The sequence below is a fragment of the Nomascus leucogenys genome, chromosome 3 (assembly GCF_006542625.1).
Source record: "Nomascus leucogenys isolate Asia chromosome 3, Asia_NLE_v1, whole genome shotgun sequence".
In the NCBI taxonomy this organism is placed as follows: domain Eukaryota; kingdom Metazoa; phylum Chordata; class Mammalia; order Primates; family Hylobatidae; genus Nomascus; species Nomascus leucogenys.
This window is the reverse complement of record NC_044383.1, coordinates 97,046,232-97,064,935: the sequence shown is the minus strand read 5'-3', so window position 1 is coordinate 97,064,935 and position 18,704 is coordinate 97,046,232. Positions and strand designations below refer to the sequence as shown.

Here is an 18,704-nt window from a genome sequence, read left to right as displayed (position 1 = left end):
CATGACCTTGACCTTGCCCTTGCCCTCCTGTAAACCTTGTAGCAGTAGCAGTCCTCCCCAACTGCCAAAGCACAGGCCAGAAGGTGCTCAAGAACCTGCCCAATTCTGGTACTAAAATGACTTGGATGAAAACAGAACCATTTGAAACAGCAAGCAAGTCCTTCCTTGGGTTTCCTCTCTTTATAATTACCATCGCTGTATCACTCTATTTTTCCTGACCCATCCTATTCTCCTTAGTCTTGTCTCCAGGTATCATCCCCCCTTTTGCTTTGGGCCTTCCAGCTTGCTCCTCCCTCTGCCAGGACTGCCCTTCCCTTAGACACCCAGCTGACTCAGGTGTTATCCCAAATGTTATCTTCTCAAAGAGGCTTTCTCTGAAGAATCTAAAATAATGCTTAAATAATGCTGACAATTACACCCTCCCAACCCACTCCCAACAATGCCTGTCCCCATGCCTTGCTTTATTTTTTGTCTTTGTTATTATACGATACATATACAAGAATATTTGGAATATTTATGGATGTTACAAAGCATAAAAATACAGTGAACTGTTGAGAGCCTGTCACTTTACCCAGTCAGTGGAAGATTACCAGTAGCATGCATAAGAGAACCTGTCACTTTACCCAGTAAGTGGAAGATTACCAGTAGCATGCATAAGAGAACCTGTCACTTTACCCAGTAAGTAGAAGATTACCAGTAGCATGCTTATGTTTATGTTTCCCCCATTCTATCCTCCTGGCTCCTCCCAAGAGGTAACATATATCCTGGATTTTGAATCTATTACTTTCTTCTACTTAAAGAATTTATCACATTTTTATAAATGTCTAAACAGTATATTCTTTAGCATTGTCTGGTTTTAAGCTTTATGAAATGGCATCCTGTTCTATATAGTCTTAAATCTTGCTTTTTTTTCACCCAACATAATGCTTCTAAGATTTGAACATGGTTTTACATTTATTTGTAATTCAGTGATTCTTTTACTGCTGTTCTAAAATTCATTGTGTGACTCTACCACAATTTTTTAAAAAAATTGTAATCTGGCATTTTTAAAAATGGAGTTACTGATTCAAAGCCTATATACAGTTGTTCCTTTTGCAACGTCATGCCAAATTGTTTTCCAAAGAAGTTGTACCAACAACTATTCTGCCACCAGCTATGTACTGGAATTCTGACTGACCTACTTCCTATTCAGTATTTCTAAATTTTGAACCCATCTAATAGGTATAAAATGGTATGTTATTGTGAACTTAATTTATATTTCCCTCATTATTGATGAGGTTGAACTTTTTTTATATGTGTATTGGTTAAACCTGTCTGTACTTTAGTTAAATGCCTGTTCAGACATTTTGCCCATTTTTCTATTTTGTTGTTTTCCATATTGACTTGTAGGAGTTCTTTATTTTGGATACTAAATCTTTGTTGCCTATATGTGTTGCATATATTTCTGCCAGTTTGTGCTTTTTCATTTATTTTCTTTATCTTTTGATAATTGGAAGTTATTTTAATACAGCCAAATTTATCAAGCTTTTTCTTTTATTATTAGGGTTTTTTTATATCTTGTTTAAGAAAATCTTCCCTAACTTAGGGTCAAAAAGATGTTTTATATTTTTTTCCAAAAGTTTTAAAGTTTTGCTTTTTCACATTTACTTTTTTAATCTGCCTAAAATTGATGTGTTTATGGTATGAGGTGAAGATTCATTTAATTGATTTTTTCCACATTTAGATAACTTGTTGTACCAACACCATTTATTGAACAGATCCTCCTTTCTTTACTGATCTCAGGTTTCCTTTCTCTCAGTATCATGATTCCATTGAGGGTCTCTGCTCTATCCCACTGATCAATTTGTTCCATAGGAACAAAATCCCTGATGGGATTTTGATGGAAATTACTGTAAATGGAATTTATAGATAAGTATGGGGAGAATTGATTTTTTTTTACTGTATCGAATCTTCTTATCTATATATATGGGTTAATTTATTTAAGACTTTCAAAATGTCATTTAAGATAAGGTTTTGGCCAGGCACACTGGCCCATGCCTGTAATCCCAGCACTTTGGGAGGCCGAGCGGATCACGAGGCCAGGAGTTCGAGACCAGCCTGACCAACATGGTGAAACCCCGTCTCCACTAAAAATACAAAAAATTAGCCGGGCATGGCGGCGGGCGCCTGTAGTCCCAGCTACAGGTGAAGCAGGAGAATGGTGTGAACTCGGGAGGTGGAGCTTGCAGTGAGCCGAGATCACGCCACTGCATTCTAGCCTGGGTGACAGAGCAAGACTTCGTCTCAAAGCAAAACAAAACAAAAAAACAAAAATTAGCCAGGTGTGCTGGCACACGCCTGTAATCCCAGCTACTCAGGAGGCTGAGGCAGGAGAATCGCTTGAACCTGGAAGGCAGAGGTTGTAGTCAGCCAAGATCATGCCACTGCACTCCAGCCTGGATGACAGAGCGAGACTCCTCAAAAACAAAAACAAACAACAAAAAAAAGATAAGGTTTCATGGTGTTCTGCATACCAATCTTGTACATTCTTTGATATATTTATTCTTAGGCATTGTATGGTTTTTCTTGCTATAGAAGTGTTACCTTTGAAAAATTATATTTCCTAGCTCTTTTTTTCCTGGTATATAGAAATACAATTGACTCTTTCATATTATTCAGTTAGCCAGACATCTTGCTAAGCTCTATTACTATTGCCAACAATTTGTCTGTAAATACTTTGGTTTTCTATGTAGATAATTATAGCATCTGCAAATAACAATCCTTTTGTTTCTGCCCTTCAATCTATATACCTTTAATTATTGTTTTATAGTACCAGGTTTATATTACAATGTTGATTTTAGAAGTGGTGGTAGTAGGCATCCTTATATTATTTCTGATTTTAAAGGAAATACTTCTAATGTTTCCTTCTTAGTTTTTAGTGTGTGCCTGTTGTCAGGTTAAAGTAGATTTTTTCTAGCCTAACTTGCTGAAAATTTTTATCATGAATGGGTGTTAAATTCTATCAGCTGTTTTTTTCACCAGCATCTATCAAGATGATTTTATAATTTTCTTCTTTAGTCTGTTCATATGGTGATAAACTTCCATAGATTTTCTCATATTAAGCCATCTGGATGGATTTGGTTTACTAATATTTTGTTTAATATTTTTACAACTATATTCATGAGTAAGGTTGGCCTGAAGTTTCTTTTTCATTCTTTGGTTTTGCTACCAACATTATATTGACCTTCTAGAATATGTTTGGAGCATTTAATCTTTTTCTATTATTTGACAGTGTTTGAATCATATTGAAACAATCTGTTGAAAAGTTTGAGAACTCGCCTCTAAGATCATCTGTGGTTGGTGTTTTCTCAGAAAGATTTTTAACTACAGTTTTAGTTTATTTAGCATTTCTTAGTTTCTTCAGTTTTTCTAATTCATTGTGAATCAATTTGTAGGTTACATTTTTGACTTTACATTTTCAAATTAATAGATATGAAGTTATTCATGGGATTTTTAAATTTTTCTATCCTCTACTGGATCTAATGTAGTTTATTTGCACTTTCTCCCTTCTTGCTCCAGTCGTCCCAAAGGCTTCATAATTCCCTCTGGTTCATGGATTTCTACCCTTTATCTTCCCTCCCCCCCACCCCCCTTCACAATTCCTTTGTAGTTCTAAAACACCAGAGGAAGGAGGGGCTTGGGTTTCGCTGGTTCTGCTTAAAAACATCATGGCTTTCTGTTCCATTGTTGGGGGATTTTGGTGAAGTCCCTGGTCTCTTGCTGCGTAGACGAGGCTGGGGTGCAAGGAGAGAGACACCGTCGCATGCTTCGAGGTTACTGGCCGGCCAGACCCGAGTTGGATGGTGCGCTACCTCGTACCACCACCAGGAGGCGGTTGTTCCCTCTGGCTTTTCCTTTGGGGGTGTTAGAGGAGAATGCAGGGGTCGGGAGGCAAGAGGGTGTAGACAGCGCAGAAATAGTGTGGGGTCGTGGTGGGTGAAGCAAGATCGCGAAGGCCTGGGACCATAGGCGGAGACCCTCCTCTGTCTCTGTGGGGAGTCCTTGCGGCCACGAGGCTTTCAGGATCCTGGGTTCCCTCCACGAAAGAATGGAGGCGGGCGGTCACGCGGCCCGAGGCAACAGTTACAGTGGTGGGAGATTTTCCTTCTCTCACCTGCCGGGGAGCCCCTTCCTCCCACTTGGGAGGACCAGGAAACACTACTGCCTTCCAAGGTTTGCCCGCCACGCCACGATGAGTCAGACGCCAGAACTCAACCGTGCGCAGTGGAACAGGGGAGGCAGCCGAGGTGGGTTAACTGCATCGATAGGGACGGCTCTGAGCCCCTCTCCCTAAGCCCCCAAATGAACGAGATTCCAGAAATTCCCAGAGGGACATATAGCAAAGCCAAAGGGAAAAGGGAGTAGTAAAACTAACTTTGTCTTTTCCGAATCCCCCCTCCCCGCCCCCTCCGCCGTTGGCCCGGTTGACCCCCTGCAGGTGGCCGTACTCAGCACGACTTAAGCACCTGTTGCAGGTGGAGGCGCACGTCGGTTTCCCAGGGCACCACGCTGGCAGAGAACGAGCTGGGCTCTGCCTTCTGGGCCTCAGGGATGAGGCGGTGCATGGGGTAGCTGCGGCGAGGGAAGGCCACGTCGCCGCCCGCCAGCAGCCCCATGGGGCAGAAGTTGTTGGTGCCGTCGCCCACATGGAAGAGGCACTCGAAGCGCACGCTGTTGTGGGCCCGTTCGCGCAGGTAGTCGCTGAGCACCTTGTGCTCGCACGTGTTGGCAGGGCAGCGCACGCAACTACGTGTGTGGAACGGCCACAGAGCCAGCAGGCCCTGCGCGTCGGACCCCGACGAGTTGCTGAGGATGCAGAGGAACAGGCTGTGGTGGCCGGTGGCGCGCTGCGTGCTCTCCATGCCAAAGGCATTAGGATCAGAGATGAGAATCACCTCGAAGCAGGTGCCTTGCTTAGCCACAAACTGCAGCAGGTCGCCCATACCTGGCAACAAAGGGATAGCTTCGTAGATGGCACGCAGGTCCCGCGACCGCACACCCTGCTTGCCCGGGTACTTAAAGACGCGCTGCATGTACTCGTTGTAGAAGCCCTCGCGGTCGGTGGCTCGCAGGCTCTCCTGCAGCTGCTGGCCCGGCACAGTTCGCACGATTGAGTCGCCGCTGTTTTCGTCCACGATAGTCTCGTGGAAATTGAAGGTCAGGAGGAAGCGCGGCACGCCGTGTGCGGCCATCCCGCCGTCCCTAGATAGGCACCAGAGGCCAAAAACTGGAAAACAGCCGCTCATTGTCCATGCATCACCGTGGACACCACCTGTAGGGACTCTGTTGGCCTCCAGCCGTCGTCAAGAGTTCGGAAATTGGAGGGGACAAAGTGTGTTATCCACCCCTGGATTTCTGGGCTCCGGCTCATGAGTCCCTCTAGTCCTGAGGGACCAAGGATGATGTGCATCTGAACGGTCCCCTCCACTTGCCTCCCCCATCCTACCCTTTTTCTTTCTACTTCTGCTTTCTTTTGGCTTATTCTGTTGAACTTTTTCTCTATTTTTTAAACTTCTTGAGCACGTAACTCATTATTCTCAGCCTTTCTCTCTTACTAACATAAATATTTAAGGCTATACATTTTCCTTATAAGTACTGTATTAGACGCCTTCCACAAAGTTTTGGTAGGTAGTATTTTCATTATTTCAATTCTGAGTATTTTAAACTTTTTATGGTTTCTCCTTTTACTCTGAGTAATTTAGAAATATTTAAAAATTTTCAAATATATAGAGTTTTAATTATATTGTGGTTAGAGAACATAGTCTGTTTGATAAAAAATTTCTTGAGACCTGCTAGTATATGATTAGTATTTGTAAATGTTCCATGTATGCTTGAGAAAAATGTATACTTTCTAATTACTGGATAGAAAGTTGTATATATGCTCTCTAGATCATCCTAGTTAATTGTATCTTTTGATTAGTCTATATTTTACTAATCTTTCGTCTGTTTGACATATGAATAATTGAGGAAAGTATGTTATCATACTTTTTACTTTTTATCATACTTTTTACTCCCCGAAGTTATATTAATTTTGCTTCACATATATATTTTTTAAGTACATAACAGGTTTAGGATTATTGCCTCTTCCTGGTGAATTGAACTTTGCATCATTATATAGTGATCATCTCTAGCCCTAATTTTTTTTGAAATTTTTTAATTTTTGCAGGCACATAGTAGGTTTCTACCCTTTATCTCCCCCCCCCCCGCCGCCTCCCCTCTCCCTGGCCCCCTTCACCTCCTCTGTAGTTCTAAAACACCAGAGGAAGGAGGGGCTTGGGTTTCGCTGATTCTGCTTAAAAACATCATGGCTTTCTGTTCCATGATCGGGGGCAAGAAGTGTGCCGAGGTCTCAGCCCAAGAGGGACTGGGTGTATAGTAGATGTGTATATTTATGGGTTACATGAGATATTTTGATAAAGGCATGCAATGTGTAATAATCACAAGAGGGTAAATGGGGTATCCATCACCTCAAGCATTTATCCTTTGTGTTACAAACAATCCAATTATACTCTTTTAGTTATTTTTAAAAGTACAATTAAATTAGTATTGACTATAGTCACCCTGTTGTGCTATCAAATACTACTTCTTATTTATTCTTTCTATTTTTTGTGCCCATTACAGCCCCACTTCCTCCTCCCTCCTGCCCCTAACTACCCTTCTCAGCCTCTGGTAACCATATTTCTACTCTCTATCTCCATAAAGTCAATTTTTTAAATTTTTGGTTTTTTTTTTGAGATGAAGTCTCGCTCTGTCGCCCAGGCTGGAGTGCAGTGGCCTCATCTCAGCTCACTGCAACCTCCACCTCCGGGGTTAAAGCAATTCTCCTGCCTCAGCCTCCCGAATAGCTGGGACTACAGGCATGGGCCATCATGCCCGGCTAATTTTTGTATTTTCAGTAGAGACAGAGTTTCACTGTGTTGGCCAGGCTGGTCTCAAACTCCTGACCTTGTGATCCGCCCGCCTTGGCCTCCCAAAGTGCTAGGATTACAGGTATGAGCCACTGTGCCTGGCCAATTGTTTTAATTTTAAAAAGTTTAAATTTTAATTAATTAAATTAATTAACTTAATTTTTAATTAATTCAATTACAATTTTAAATTTTAATAGTGAGATGGGGTCTCACTATGTTGCCCAGGCTGATCTGGAAATCCTGGGTTCAGGTGATCCTCCTGCCTCAGCTTTGCAAAGTGCTGGGATCACTGTCCTGTCTTGGCTTTGCCTATAGAATAAATTCCAGTTTCTTTAATGTGGTATTTTATTCCCAAGATAGTTTTCCAGTTGCATTTCTACACCAAACATTCACTGCTCTTGTCACATCAAAATATGTATAAACTCTCAACATGCCATGTCTGTGTTTTTATGTGACTATGTCCTTACCTGTAGGGTTCCATGAGCCTGAAAATGTTGTTGTTGTTTATGCTTATCAAAATCTTAGTTATCCTTAGCTATAACCCCAAAATCTTAGTATCCCTTTTTTATTTATTGAGCCACTTCGCCCAGCCAATTGTTTTAAGTTTTAGCTCCCACAAATAAGTGAGAACATATGAAGTTTGTCTTTCTATGCCTGGTTTATTTAATTTAATGTGATGATCTCCAGTTCTATCCTAATAATGTTTTTGTCTTAAAAGCTATTTTGTCTGATGTTACCATAGTTGACCCAGCTTTTCTTTGGCAGTTTGCCTAATATATCTTTTAATATCCTTTTACTTTCAGCTTTTATGGTTCTTACCTTTAGGTGGACCTCTTTTAAATAGCATGGATTTTGTTTTTAATCCACTATGGAAATACCTGTGTCTTTTAGCTGGAAAATGTATTGTTTTACTGGTCAGGCCTAAGTTGGTAAGTGTTTCCTCCAGAAGGTGTTTGCTTTGGCTTCTACTGGTAGCATCTAGGTTTCCTTTAGTGCCCTTGAAGGTCTTGGTGATTGTGGGGTGGCAGGCTCAGCTTCCTTACCTTGCTGGTGGCCCAAGGCTCAGTGTCCTTGCTGAAGTGCATTATTGGCAGCTGCTCTCAGGCCTACCTTGCCTTTCCCTAACTCTCCAGCCACAAGGATACCTTATTTGGAGTGAGGGTAAAGTTTGTCATCTCTTGTGCAATCTGGGGTGCTTCAAGGAATATTTCCTTTCTTTTTCCTTTTTCTCTCCTTTCCCTCTCCTCTGCTGTCTCTCTCCCTCTTCCCCCTTTCCTTCTCCCTTCTTCTTCTCTACCCTCCTTTCCCCTTCCTGACTCCTCCCCTCCCTTCCCCTCCTATCAAAGACAGGGTTTCTCCCAGCCTGACCTTGAACTCCTGGGCTCAGGCAATCCTCCCACCTCAGCCTCTGGAGTAACTGGTATTACAGGTGTGGACCACTGTGCCTGGTTTGTTTCTTATAGAGCATATAGCTGTTCTGTTAAGGGGAAGGTCCCTCAGAGCACCTAGTCAGCCATGATAGCAGATTTGACAATCTTTTGTATTCTCTTTTTGTTTTCTTTTCCATGGTACTTATCAGTATATGATATGTTGTGTACTTATTTATTTATTGCCTTTCTTTTCTCACTAGACTGTAAGCTCCATAAGGGCAAGGATTTTTCCTGTTTTTGTTTTCTGCTGCTTCTATAGCATCTGAATCACTGCCTGTTACTTAGTTTGTGATCAAACAATATTTGTTGAATGAATGAGGGTTGAGAAGATTGTGTGAAAAGGCAATGCCAAGTCTTGAACTCTTTTTTTTTTTTTTGAGACAGAGTCTCACTCTGTCGCCTAGGCTGGAGTGCAGTCGCGCAATCTCAGCTCACTGCAACCTCCGCTTTCCGGGTTCAAGCAATTCTCCTGCCTCAGCCTCCTGAGTAGCTGAGATTACAGGCGCACACCACCACGCCCAGCTAATTTTTGTATTTTCAGTAGAGACGGGGTTTCACCATGTTGGTCAGGCTGGTCTCGAACTCCTTACCTCGTGTTCCGCCCACCTCAGCCTCCCGAAGTGCTGGGATTACAGGCGTGAGTCACCACGCCCGGCCAACTCTTGAACTTTTACCTTGAAATGCTTTTGTACCTCTATGGCCATTTTCACAAGTTAGGGTGCCCTTACTTTTCCCTAGACCATTTTACCCCACTTCCAGCTGGTCTCTCTGTCTCTATTTTGTGGTCCATCCATCCTTTCCAATCCATCCTTCATATGGCTGCCAGACTTTCTTCCTAAATATAGATATGATTATCTCACTGTCCTGTCTTGGCTTGGCTATAGAATAAATTCCAATTTTTTTTTTTTTTTTTGAGACGGAGTTTTGCTCTTGTTGCCCAGGCTGGAGTGCAATGGTGTGATCTTGACTCACTGCAACCTCTGCCTCCTGGGTTCAAGCAATTCTCCTGCCTTAGCCTCCCAAGTAGCTGGGATTACAGGCATGCACCACCATGCCCGGCTAAATTTTTTTGTATTTTTAGTAGAGATGGGGTTTCACCATGTTGTTCAGGCTGGTCTCACACTCCTGATCTCAAGTGATCCACCCGCCTCAGCCTCCCAAAGTGCTGGGATTACAAGCGTGAGCCACCAAGCCCGGCCTCCAGTTTCCTTAATCTGCTATTTTATTCCCAATGTTGTTTTCCAGTTGCATTTCTACACCAAACATTCACTGCTCTTGTCACATCAAAATATGTCTAGGCTCTCAATATGCCATGTCTGTGTTTTTATGTCCTTACCTGTAGGGTTCCATGAGCCTGAAAACTCTTTAGTTTTGTTGTTTATGCTTATCCAAATCTTAGTTATCCTCACTTAAAGTCATCCAGAGTCATCTTCCTAAAGACTATTCTGATGTTCAATGAAAAGAAACATTCATTCCATGCAATTTTTCTTTCTATATTGGTAATTTTCATAATCTGCCCTCTGCCTTGTTTTCTTTCTTTCTTTCTTCCTTTCCTCTTTTCCTCCTTTCCTCTCCTTTCTTTTTTTTTTTTTTTTTTTTTTTTTTGATAGAGTCTCACTCTGTTGCCCAGGCTAGAGTACAGTGGCACGATCTCAGCTCACTGCAACATCCACCTCCCGGGTTCAAGCGATTCTCCTGCCTCAGCCTCCCAAGTAGCTGGGACTACAGGTGCACACCACCATGCCTGGCTAATTTTTGTATTTTTAGTAGAGACGGGGTTTCACCATGTTGACCAGGCCGGTCTTGAGCTCCTGACCTCAGGTGATCCACGTGCCTCAGCCTTCCAAAGTGCCTGGGATTACAGGTGTCAGCCACTGTACCCGGCCTCTTCCTTGTGTTCTTAAAAGCTGTCTGTCTTCTCCTCCTGGATTTAAGCTCCTTAAAGTCAAGATCTTCATGTTTTATTTCCTGTTGTTTCCTAAAGGCCTGAAGTACAACACTTTATGTGTAACGGACCTTTGATAAATAGTTTTTTCTTTCTAGTATGGTGAACCAATCTCATCTCATGTTTTCAGGTATCACACTCTGGTGATAATAACTTTCAAATCCAAATCTTCCTCTTCTCACTCCTCTTGCTAGTATGACTTAGGCATCTCACATTTCTCAAACTTTTTCATTTTATTTATTATTTTTTGAGACGGGGTCTCACTCTGTTGCCCAGGCTTGAGTGCAGTGGCACACTCACAGCTCACTGTAGCCTCGACCTCCTGGGCTCAAGCAGTCCTCTCACCTCAGCCTCCCAAGTAGCTGGGACCACAGGCATGTGCCACCATGCCTGTATAATTTTTTTTAATTTATTTTTTATAGAGACAGGATCTCTCCATGTTGCTTAGGCTGGTCTCAAACTCCTGGGCTTAAACGATCCTCCTGCTTCGACTTCCCAAAGTGCTGGGATTACAGGTTTGAGCCACCGTGCCTAACCATTTTTCAAACTCAATATGTTGTCACCTTCTTTTCATTGTTCCTTATTTTTAAACCATTACCTCTTATAACTTTTCTGTGTCCATAAAAGGCACCATTCTTCTTCCAGTCACATAAATTTAAAACCTTGGTAAAATCTTTACCACCCTTTTTCTTAATCTTTTAACTTAAGCCAGTCACAAAGTCCTGTTAATTTTCTCCTCTAAAATGCTTCTCAGCTCCATACCTCCCTCGCCATTTCTGCTGACAAGACATTGGACAGAGCTCTTACCACCTCACACCCAATTCCACTCCCTCATCCTCTCCTGTAAACTCACTGACTGTAATATAACGGTCCGATTACTTCACTTGGCATTTAAGACTATCCAGGGTCTAGGTTCATCCTACTGCCCTCAACATGAGCCCTTTTCAGAATTTATTTATTTATTTTTTGTGACAGGGTCTTGCTCTGTCACCCAGCCTGGAGTGCAGTGGCGTAATCATGGCTCATGGTAGTACCCTGGTAGCCTCAATCTCCTGGACTCAACCAGTCCTTCCGCCTCAGCCTCCTGAGTAGCGGGGACTCCAGGTACATGCCACCACACTAGGCTATTTTAAAAAATTATTTGTAGAAACAGAATCTTACTATTTTGTGTTTTGCCCAGGCTGGCCTTGAACTGCTAGACTCAGGTGATTCTCCTGCCTCGGTCTCCCAAAGTCCTGGGATAACAGGTGTGAGCCACTGCACCTGGCCCAAGTCAGACTTCTGTGTCTTATGCATACCTGGTCATATCCTTTTTCCACTTCCTGTGGTGTCCTTGCCCTTCCTCTGCTCTGCCATGATGGTTCCCGTTCATTTTCATATCCGTCTAATGGACACCATTCCCACTTCCATCCCCAGTGAGCATTTCCCTTAATAATGGAATCTTTAATTCATCACTTCCTCCTTTGAATTAGTTTTTTAAGTGCTTTTTGTTTTCACTGAAACATTTTTAACAATCAACAAATTGAAAGGGATCTTTAAAGTAATCCAGTTTAATCTTGAACCCAAGACCTCAGTCTTCTCTGTAACTCATACATAGCACTGGCTTCTAATATTATACAATCCTTCTTAGTTTTCTTTCTACTTATGTAGTAAGCATCTGGAGGTTAGGAACTTGGTTTTTACTGTGCTTTTGTTTTCCCTCTTGAAGATTGGCATGGTTCTTTATCCTTAGAAGATATTAAAAATACATTCGTTGATTGAATAAATGAATCCAGTAAGTTAATAACATATACATTTGCCTTCAAAGACTTTACAAAGGAGACTCACTCTCTCCCCCTTCCAAAGCCTATCTCAACAGTTTCTCTGTTTCCAAGTGTCTCTGCAGATAAGGGTGGCTGAAAATATGGTAGACACATTTGCAGCCTCCTCTTTTCTTTTTATAGTTCTGTATTAGCCTTGGTTTTTATTTTCCTACATCTTGAAATTATATTTGGAATTTCTTACTTTTGCATGTATGATAGCTGATGCATGAATTTTAATAGAGTTGTTGAATGCTGATCATGTTTTTGTATGGTAGTTTAGAAATATTTAGGAAGGAATATTCCATTCAACTTATTCACATGAAGGCGATTATGTTGTGGTTTGAAATTTTATATAAAATTTTTCAACCACATAAGCTCTGTGCAGGTTTAAAAATTATTATTAGTTTTTTCTATGGGATGAATCTATTTAGAAATGATAGCTTTAATTGCTTTGTAATTATTTGTATGATATAATTTTGAAAATAAGGTGTGTTTCCATAGCACGGATGTTTATATAAAGTTATTGTGACTTCAGTTATGTCAAATGCTTTAATTATGTAGTGGGTGCTTAATATTTGATTTACTTTTGATGCAAATACGGAAATGATTTTTTATATGATAAGAACTTTTCTCCATTTTAGAGCATGTCAAAAGAATAAACATGGTAATTTGAATGCTCTATTTTTATTTCTAGAAACCAGCAAATATCCTAGTAATGGGAGAAGGTCCTGAGAGGGGGAGAGTCAAAATAGGTAGGTAATTATTCCTAAAGTAATTTATTTAAAAATTGAAGTTAACTGCAAAGATGGTTTCCCTTTTTAATGCCCTTATTTAGGTAGTTAATTTTAAAATTACTTTCTCATTATTTTTAGAAAAGATATTGGAAAATGTAGATAGATAGTCTACAAAACTCCTAGGCTTTTTCCCAAAATAAGATTCTTTAGTTCTAAGTTGAGGCATCACTGGAAATTGACAAGCAAGTTCACAAAAGCATTCATTCCCATACAGTAACCCAAGCATATGTTTATGTCACCACCACTGTCCTGCACAGCCACCTTAAATATAATCCTCTAAATCTCACTTTTGTTTCAGGTTTACCAAATATTCTCTTCCTGAATATTTTCCTCCCAACCCTGAGCGAATACATTTAAACCTTCACAGGTTCTCTCTGCATCACCACAACTGGCCTGCATGTCTGGCGCCAAGTACTAACATATCTTTTCCAAATGGATATATATGTTTACAGACTCTCTTAGCTGCCTCTCTTAGATTGAGGCACTGGCAGGATTCTTATTTGTATATTAAGATTTCCTTTATAATCCTGAATGTTCTAAAAAAGAAATCAGCATCATTTATACCTATTACATATTTGGGGAGAAAATGGGCTAAGAAATGCTTTATTCTAATTTCATTTTTTGAGACGGAGTCTCGCTCTGTTGCGCAGGCTGGAGTGCAATGGCGCGATCTTGGGTCACTGCAACCTCCGCCTCCTGGGTTCAAGCAGTTCTCCCTGCCTCAGTCTCCCAAGTAGCTGGGACTGCAGGCTCCCGCCACCATGCCTGGCTAATTTTTTTGTGTATTTAGTAGAGATGGGGTTTCACCATGTTGGCCAGGCTGGTCTCGAACTCCTGACCTCAGGTGATCTGCCTGCCTTGGCTTCCCAAAGTGCTGGGATTACAGGCATGAGCCACCATGCTAGGCCTATTCTGGTTTCTTTTACTAGAAATTATATTTATTGAAAGTTGAATGCTTTTTAGAAATATGTTAAAATAAAATGTGTTAATCAGCCTGGTTTCTTTGCTATTAGAATATACCATGCTAAAGGTGATGCAAAATTGTGCTCACTTGACCCACTACAAATTCATGCTGCCCTATTTCAAGCCCACCCTGCTGTTTAGTTTTCTACTTCTTCAGTTAACTCCCTAGCCCAGTTGCTAAAGAAGCTGTTCTAAACCAACTTCCTTTTCTTTAAACACCTCTATCCTAAGTTTGCTGAGATTATCAGATTCATTCAAAAGTTTGTTGATGTTAATTAAGTAGCTGGTAGCTTTTCTTCTCTTCCCTCCCCCACTTCCACCATAATTTCTCACTTGTCTCTATTTTTATTTTACTCTTGCACTCCTTTTCTTAGAGGCATTTATTGAGTTCCTACTTTTTGCCAGATACAGGCGAAAGGGAGATAAAGGATGGTCCCTTCTGTGAGAGACAGTAAAATGAACAGTTTACTATGCATTGCAATATGTACTTTCATGTTACCGCATTTATTTTACACAACCACCCTCTGAAAATAAGGAAGACAAGATTTAGAGAGGTTGTAGCTTCCTCAGCCTGTCAAAGCTAGAACTTGAATTCCAAGTCCTGAGGCTCTTTCCCTACAAACATCCCTGCCTAGTGATATCAGAGCTGTCTGGTGTGACCTCACTGACCTCTACTCTTTGGCTGTACAGCCCTGCCCTTGAGAAAGCCTCTGTGAAAGAGAGACTTTCCTAAGTCCTATCTACTAGTGCCCTTCCTAGCTTCTACATGTCTTCCTACCTCATAGTACAATATTGCCATTTCCCCTTCTCAAGTTTCTCTTTTTCACCTTTAAACCTCCATCGTCCTTTTCCCAATTTAAAATAAATCTTATATCCATCTTGTTTTTCTTTAGCACTTGTTCTGTTCATTTCCCTTTTTGTTCCTCTACTTTTAGAATGCATGATCTTCACTCTTTGGTTCCACTTACTCTAATTTGTTATAACCTGGCCTCTAATTCCATCCCTCTATCAAAAGTCCTCTCTAAAAGGACACCTGTGACCTCTACCTTACCAAATCCAGCGGCCCGTATAAATCACCTTTCTCCTTTACTGCAGTAAACCATTTGTTCTTCTGACAGTCTGGCTTTGAGGGTGTCTTCTCCATTGGTCTATATGATATACCATAATTCCATTTTTCTGCCTCCCACTTTTGCTGTGACTTTGCCTTCTATTCATTCTTGCCTATTACTCCTACTAACCTATTGTTTCAAGGCACTGGCTTAGGACATGGCTTCCCTCTAAAATTACTTCTTTAGGAAATTGATAGGTTGTGGTCTCAGGATCATGGATTTATGAAAATGATTCTAAGATCTTGATGCCAGAGTCTAATCTCTCACCCTAGCCGAAGTCTTTATTTCTATTTGGATATCTTGTGGTAACTTATCCTTCATTGTCCCAAACCAAATTCGTCATCATCTTATATTCCCCTTGTTTGTACCATTTGTCACATTTCTCCCAGTCACCCAAATCTAATTTGTTCTTTTAGTACTCCTTAGCAAAATTCTGTATTCTGGCCAGGCCAGTTAGTTACCTTACTATTAAGAGTTTTAAGATTGTAATTCTGCCAAGATTAGGGATAAAACTAGGGTTAAAAGTAAGTAATAATTAATGATAAAGATCTAATGGACAATCAAGATAGTTTATTAAATGATTTTAAATTTTGTTTTAGTAGCCACTATTGTTTTTAAACATTAGTAATACTGATGCCTATGCCTAATGCTTTGATACAGTGTTCTTTTTTGCTTAAAAGAAAAGGATAGTTGGGCTGGGCACAGTGGCTCATGCCTGTAATCACAGCACTTTGGGAGGCCAAGGCAGGCAGATCATGATGTCAAGAGATCGAGACCATCTGGCCAACATGGTGAAACCCCGTCTCTGCTAAAAATACAAAAATTAGCTGGGCGTGGTGGCACGTGCCTGTAATCCCAGCTACTCAGGAGGCTGAGGCAGGAGAAGCGCTTGAACCTGGGAGGCGGAGGTTGCAGTGAGCCAAGATAGTGCCACTGCACTCCAGCCTGGGCGACAGAGCAAGACTCCATATGGGGGGCGGTGGGGAAAGGGGAGTGGGTAAGAAAAGGATACTTAGATGGAAAACACATTTTGCCCTTTGCTGTATCTGAGCCTTCCCATTCTCAGCAACCTAAAAGCTTCCCAGGCTTTACCTAAAATGCTTATTGCCTTCCTCTTTTGCTATTCAAAATAATTCATCCTTCAGGATCCAGCCCAAGTCCCACTTTCAATTTAGTCCGCTTTTACAAATGTTTATTATACATTGTTCCAGATAACATAATAAAGGAGAAATAGACCTTCCCCCAGGGGGCTTAGCATCTAGTAGAAACCGGTAACAACTTCCTTTATTCTCACAATACTTACCACTTTTTTGCTTCTACTCTATATATTTTGTCATCTCACCTTCATGTAAGCTCCTTAGTGGTAGACCTTGTTTGTTGCTGCTTTTCATCATTTGATACTAATTAGCACTCACACCAGAATTTTACTACCCTTATCTGTGAACTGGAACAATTTCATCCATGTGTAATTTTAGAAAGTCAACTGTTATAGTAATCTTTAGGCTAATTACCATTTGTCTAAATTAGTAATTATTTGAAAAGTAGTTTGAAACTCTTTTAAAGTTCATAAAATAGATGGGAATTGTTTTTAAAAGTATGTATTTTTTCCTTCTGGCCTTGATTGCATCTGCGAGTGAATAGATGAGGTTTAGGTAAAACTGAGGAGGTAGAGAATAAGGGGGGAAATACTGGCTTTAGCTAACTTCACTTTCGAATGTTTTTCAATGGATGAAACAGCATTCCATCATGTTACTTTGTCATCAACAACAATTGGCATCTATTAAATATATAAAACAGTGCCTTGAATATTGTGTAATATTGTAGAATAATAGGTGTAATATTGGTAGAATGAACTTGAATATTTTTGTTTGCTATAGGGATATGTAGTTTAAAAAGAGTAGGTATCAGCACAGGCTTCCTTTGGATAGCTTTAGTTTTTAAGAGCTGGATACTCCAAAGCATTCTCAAAAAAGTCTTACAAATTATTCAAAATCCAATGAAACAAAATCACTACAGGCCGGGCTCAGTGTCTCATGCCTGTAATCCCAGCCCTTTGGGAGGCTGAGGCAGGCAGATCACTTGAGGTCAGGAGTTCATGACCAGCCTGGCCAAAATGGTGAAACCCCATCTCTACTAAAAATACAAAAATTAGCCAGGCATGGTGGTGGCACGCCTGTAATCCATCTACTCGAGAGGCTGAGGCAGGAGAATCGCTTGAACCTAGAAGGTAGAGGTTGCAGTGAGCCGAGACGGCGCCACAGCACTCCAGCCTGGGCAACAGAGCGAGACTCCATCTCAAAACAAAAACACAACAAGACAAAAACCCAAAATTTCTATAAATTAAAAAGATTTTTTGCCTATTCTGCTTATGTAAATGTAAATTAAAATTTTAATATATGTTATACCGTAGCACATTAGTTTTAGATTAAATGACATTCTGTGGTTGAAAGTTTTATGTGCATTAATGCATTTTATAGTACATTGGGGCCCCTTATACAATCAAAATTTGTTATGTATATTATGTATTCAAATTATAGAGGCTTATTCTTGTGACTTTGCCTTTGTGACTTGCAATTGTCATATGTATAATTTGTTGGATGTCAGATTTAGTAGTTAAGGAGGTAACTCATAAATTATAACATGGTTTTTGTTTGAGTACTGGCATCTTTATTTACTATCCCTGTGACCATAGGCAAGTCATTTAACTGCTTTGGGCCTTAGATTCTTCATCTCTGAAATAGGGAGCAAAATACTGATTAAACCAGTGTTCTTAATGAGGATTCAATGAGGTGAAATATGATGTATATGAAAGCCATTTGTAAAGTGTAAATGACTTTGTAGGTAAAAGGTGTTTGTTATTTATGATATCTTAAGAAAATTAGTTTCCAGGATCTTATTGCAGTAGTAATTTTTTTTTTACTACTTTTATATACCCCCAATATTTCAATTGATTAGCTTTGGTTTAGACCTTTGTTAAATGCTGAATTACAACAAATTATCTTTTATATGTTCTGTGTATGCTCTTGAAAACATACATGTGATGTGCTGATTACCACTCAGCAACTGGCTAAGTGGCTCTCTGGAGCAAAAAATGTCCCAATTTGTAGCATTTGCTGTTTTCCATGTTGTAGATACTCCTACCATAGCCAATTCCAAATCACCAGTATGCTGTCATTGAATGCAGAATTGGGAAAAATATGTATATATCAGCTCTTGTGAGTTTGTTGGATCTGGCTGCTGCACACACTGAACTAAGACATAGTCAGGTTTTGTTTGTTTGTTTGTTTGTTAGTTTGTTTTGAGACAGGGTCTTGCTCTGTCTCTTGTTTGTTTGTTTTGAGACAGAGTCTTGCTCTGTCACCCAGGCTGGAGTGCAGTGGCATGAGCTCGGCTCACTGCAACCTCTGCCTCCTGGGTTCAAGTGATTCTCCTGCCTCAGCCTCCCTAGTGGCTGGGACTACGGGTGCGTGCCACCACGCCCAGCTAATTTTTGTATTTTTAGTAGAGGCTGGGTTTCACCATGCTGGCCAGGATGGTCTTGATCTCTTGACCTCATGATCCGCCCGCCTCAGCCTCCCAAAGTGTTGGAATTACAGGCGTGAGCCACCACGCCTGGCCATAGTCAGTTTTTAAATGTATAAGCATACAGAAGTCATCATTAATCAGGGAGACTTTTGAACTATTTTAGATTTCAAAAACACTTGTAACTGTCTC

General features: G+C 40.7%; 1 protein-coding gene and 1 pseudogene across 5 annotated transcripts in view; one reads left to right on the top strand and one right to left on the bottom strand.

The window, feature by feature from the left end:
• Positions 1–18,704, top strand: part of CDK19 (cyclin dependent kinase 19) — a 202,594-nt gene that overhangs the window by 160,003 nt on the left and 23,887 nt on the right. For all 5 annotated transcript variants that reach the window (XM_030809561.1, XM_030809558.1, XM_030809563.1 and 2 more), the window contains one exon: positions 12,819–12,876. In XM_030809561.1, the coding sequence (XP_030665421.1) occupies positions 12,819–12,876 (58 nt within the window). The remainder of the gene's footprint in view (positions 1–12,818; positions 12,877–18,704) is intronic.
• LOC100581645 lies at positions 4,488–5,285 on the bottom strand (annotated as a pseudogene).